Source organism: the organism of the source record quoted next, unplaced genomic scaffold, assembly GCF_019419815.1.
Source record: "Pyrus x bretschneideri cultivar Hongxiangsu unplaced genomic scaffold, Pyrus_bretschneideri_v1 Contig35, whole genome shotgun sequence".
Classification (NCBI taxonomy): Eukaryota; Viridiplantae; Streptophyta; class Magnoliopsida; order Rosales; family Rosaceae; genus Pyrus; species Pyrus x bretschneideri.
This window is the reverse complement of record NW_025999668.1, coordinates 645829-650161: the sequence shown is the minus strand read 5'-3', so window position 1 is coordinate 650161 and position 4333 is coordinate 645829. Positions and strand designations below refer to the sequence as shown.

Here is a 4333-nt window from a genome sequence, read left to right as displayed (position 1 = left end):
TGCAAATGCTGGTTTTCTAAGCACGAAGAATATTGCTTATCTGACTAACCTTCTTAAGCGGACTCGGCAAGACTTCACTACTTTTTAACAAGCTTTACGGGCCGAGGACGACCTGAAGGTGGCCAAGATTGCGCATGAGGCTAGCCGGGCAGAGGTGGAAGCTATAAAAGCGAAGAAGGCACAGCTGACCGAGTTTGATCGCCGGATTTTTTAGCTTCAGCGTCAAATTGCTGAGCTTCAACAGCAAAGGTCAGTTGCTGCTTCAGAGCTTGAGAGGGACTTTGATGCGAATAACGTTCGGCTTACGACCTTCGCTGCCGGCGTAAACACATCCAGCAACTGCAACCTAATAAGAAGACGAGGCAAGCTAAGATAATTTTGAGCGAAGTAAGGTGGCTGGAGTTGAAGGTTGCTCTCGAGACTTTCCTCCCTTCGACCCCTTAGAATTTTTAGGAACCTTTTGAATGTATCTGTTCGCCCTTTTTATGAATTTAATACGACGATATTCATTCTTGCATTTCCCACGTGACTAGATAGTACTTCTTTAAAAATTTCCCATTAATCAGCAATTTGTGAATTAAACCGGTCTGGTCTCTAAGATGATATGCCCCCTTGCCGAGAACTTTATGGATGATGAATGGTCCTTCCCAATTTGATGACCATTTGCCGAACCTGGGGTCTTTAATCCCTACAGGCAACACAGTCTGCCGAACCAATTCTCCTTCGCTGAACGTTTTTTGTCTGTCGCGTTGATTATGAGCTCGCTCGACAATTTTCTTCTGTGCTATTAATAAATTACACGCGTCGATCCAAATTTCTTCCAAGTCTTCTAACTCTTGTCGCATAGCTTGACTATATTCAGCACTACGCAAACTACTCTGCTCAATCACTCGTAATGAGTTTATACTTAGCTCGGCTAGTAATATAGCGTCGTGTCCGTAGGTTAACGCATAGGGAGTTGTTCCGGTGGCGGACTAGAGGGAAGTTCGGTAGGCCCATAATGCTTCGTTTAACTTTAAATGCGACATTCTAGGCCTCTTTCTTACCGTTTTTTCAAGAATGCCGATTAATACCTTATTCCTTGCTTCAGCCTGCCTGTTCACTTGTGGGTAATACGGCGTAGACTGCTCGAGTCGGATATTCAGACTTGCCATGTATTCCCTAAACCTGTTGGCCGTGAAGATTGTGCCATTGTTAGTTATGATCATTTCTGACACGCTGAATCTGGTCACAATATTTTCCTCTACAAAACTGCAAACTTCTTTGGCTGTTAATTCGGCGTATGATTTTGCCTCGACCCACTTAGTGAAGTAATCAGTTGCCACTATTATCCACGCGTGTTTTTCCGCTCCCCATGATGGTGTGATTTTACCGATTACGTCCATTGCCCATCCTCTGAACGGCCATGGTTTAGTAACTGAGTGGAGTAATTCGGCCGGGTCTCTCTGCACTGGTCCATGAATCTGGCATGGTATGCATTGATGTGATATATAATAGCACACAAATTAAACCCTCTTTTTGACAATTGTAGTATAGATATAAGTAGGGATCGTTTTAGGCCAGGGATTAGAAGGGATGCTAATCTACTGAAAACTGACTCAAAGATACAAAAATATGCTTAAAAACACTTAAACAAACTCAAAGACTCTCAACTAAACTTATATGACTCAAAACAAACTTAAAAGACTCAAAACAACACAAAACAATCAAAAAGACTCAAACTAGACTCTAGGACTCAATTTGGACGAAAATAGAATTGGTTTTGACTCAAAACACTCAAAAACACTAATTAGGACAGATTTGACACAACTAAATAAAGGGGATTGGATTTTTGACGAATTTAAGATAAAACCAAGTAACTAAAAGACTTAAATAGGATTTGGACGAATTTGGGAAAAATGATGGATGATTAGATAGCTAGAGGATACTTTTCCACACATGATACATTCAAACACAAATTGATTTCCAGTTGCTTTGTCGATAAACCATGAACCTCAACACCCCAGATTAACCATGACATCACTAATTAACCCTCAGATTTTCCTTTAGTTGTTGGATTGGATGACATCATACGACAACCCGAAGCATTCTTCAAAAGTTCCCTACATGACATCATAATAGAGATACAATCAAAGATCTTTACGTTCTATGAAAATCATAAGTATTGACAAAGCACTTGTAACTATGACATCATGATACTTATCCTAGGAATTTACTTAACATGATTGTGAAAACAACCTTAACTACTTGTGAACATAAGTTTGTAACGATTATGTGAAACTCCCTTATATTCTAGCACCAAATTCAAGCATGCAAATTAAGTGTGCACAACAAACAAGAATAAGTTATCCATCAAACGGTTAAGTAAATTGCATTCACAATTTATGAAATCACAACTGGAATTAATCAATTCATATTGCAAATATAATCATGGTTTCAAAGTCTCCCCTAGCCAAAACAAAATTAGTTCCTCATGTTTACAACAAAACAAAGAGAATATAAATTAAACATTGAAAACAAAGATTGAATACACCTAGAAACACTCCAGGTGGCTCCTCCTTCCTTCCTTGCTGCCAACAATGGGGATTTGTGTGAATTTAGGCTCTTGAGGTGTGGTGTGAATTTGTGGTAGAGGGTGGTGGTTTTTGAGTGTTGTGGCATCAAGTATTTATAGGGTGAAGGGGAGGCACGAATTTGGGCTGAAAAGAGAGGAATTAGGACTCCAAATCACCAAAGAACAAGGATACTTTCAATCAGATTCCAAGGAGGACAAGGAATGGTCCTTGTGGCAGATTCTAGAACTTCTAGAAGGGTTACATGTGGCATAAACTTAATGCACAAAAATAGGGCTTCTAGAACTTGATATTTAGGTGATTTAATGTGAAAATGAGTCCTCTTTGAAGTTGGAATTAAGGTAGGAAAAGATTAGGATAGGATAAGATAAGATAATGTTGGATAAGGTTTGCATAAGATAAGGAAATTTGGATAAGGTTCCTTATTTCTTGCTCTTTCCTTATCTTCTTTGCATTTGGACTTCTTTCTCCAGATTTTTAGCCTTTCCTAGCATCTCTTGACTTCAATTTCGTCCATCCACATTGCTCCATAGTTAAGCTATCCAATCCATGCCCAAAACTGCTCCAAATAGCCTCAAAATGCACTTTCTTGCTCCTTTTGCCATTAGGACCTAAAAACGTACGAAAATAGCTTAAAAGACTAAAATAGATAGTAATTAAGTAACTAAATGCAAGGAAACAACATAACTAAGTAGCATAAATATGCTCCTATCATGCATCCCCGTGCGTATTCGATGCAATCCTTTAATATACTTGGCCAAAAGTAGCTGTGTCGTCGGAGCAACCAACGCATTTTGCGTCCTGATTGGTGAGATCCACAAATTCCTTCATGTATTTCGGCTATTGCCCGTACAGCCTCCTGTGGGCTGAGGCAAAGTAATAGCAGCACATCCTCACCCTTTCGGTATAATTCATTTTGGTATGACACGTAATTCGTTGCGTGGACCCTCGTTCTCCGGTCATGTTTCCCATTGGGGTTATCGAGATATCGTAGAATCGTCTTTCTCCAATCGTTCGGTAACGTCTCGATGGCACATACTTCTACGGGGTTTCCCCACTCCAGTAACTATGGTAACGACATCACCCTCATGCGTATCACGTGATTGCGCTGGAGAATTTGCCGATTGACCAAGGCTGGGTACGATCGCAGGACTGTGGGTGTTACTCGGCCTAGCTTGCCCCCCGTGAGTTGTGCTCCGGAGGTGATTTGGGCGAGTTCATCGGCGTCAATGTTTCGAATACGCGAAATGTGCTCAAATGTAATCCATTCAAAGTACAATTCATGCAACGAAAAACGCCATTGAGTTGGTTAATCATCAGTTCAGAATCACCAAGGATGAGAACACGAGTTGCTCTTAAATCATGTAAAACATGAAGGCCGATCATAAGACCTTCGTACTCAGCTTGATTATTCGTACAACCGAAATCTAACTTGAGAGAAAAATACCAGCGGTAGTGGTCGGGCGACTGAATGGCAATGCCAACACCAGTCGAGGTCGAGGTACTGGAACCATCGAAATACATCGTCCAGTGGCTATCGCGTGTTGTGATTAAGCCGATGTCGACATCGCTGCCCCTAAAGCCATAAGGAGAAGGGTGTTGGGCCAAAAAATCAGTGAGAGCTTGGCCCTTGACGGCCTTTTGGGGTACGTACTGCAAACTGAATTCTGATAAAGCGATCGTCCATTTCCCAATTCGGCCTTTGATGATAGGCCGAGTGAGCATGTAACGAATAACATCTGTTTGGGCAATGACCTGCG

The 4333-nt window shown here is 41.2% G+C and overlaps 1 protein-coding gene across 1 annotated transcript; it reads right to left on the bottom strand.

The window, feature by feature from the left end:
• Positions 1–506: 506 nt before the first annotated feature.
• LOC103963069 lies at positions 507–1385 on the bottom strand. The gene is made up of 2 exons (XM_048591697.1): positions 1074–1385; positions 507–974 (listed from the first exon to the last, which is right to left on the bottom strand). Exons 1-2 carry the CDS (start codon positions 1383–1385, stop codon positions 507–509), a joined length of 780 nt encoding a protein of 259 aa, XP_048447654.1.
• Between the last annotated feature and the right edge of the window lie 2948 nt (positions 1386–4333).

Bases quoted from the DNA above. Each gene is read 5' to 3' on its own strand.
- LOC103963069 (XM_048591697.1), bottom strand. From the start codon at position 1,385: ATGGACGTAATCGGTAAAATCACACCATCATGGGGAGCGGAAAAACAC. The intron at 975-1,073 runs GTATTAATCGGC...ACTTCCCTCTAG, and splicing joins AGGCTGAAGCAAGGAATAAG to TCCGCCACCGGAACAACTCC.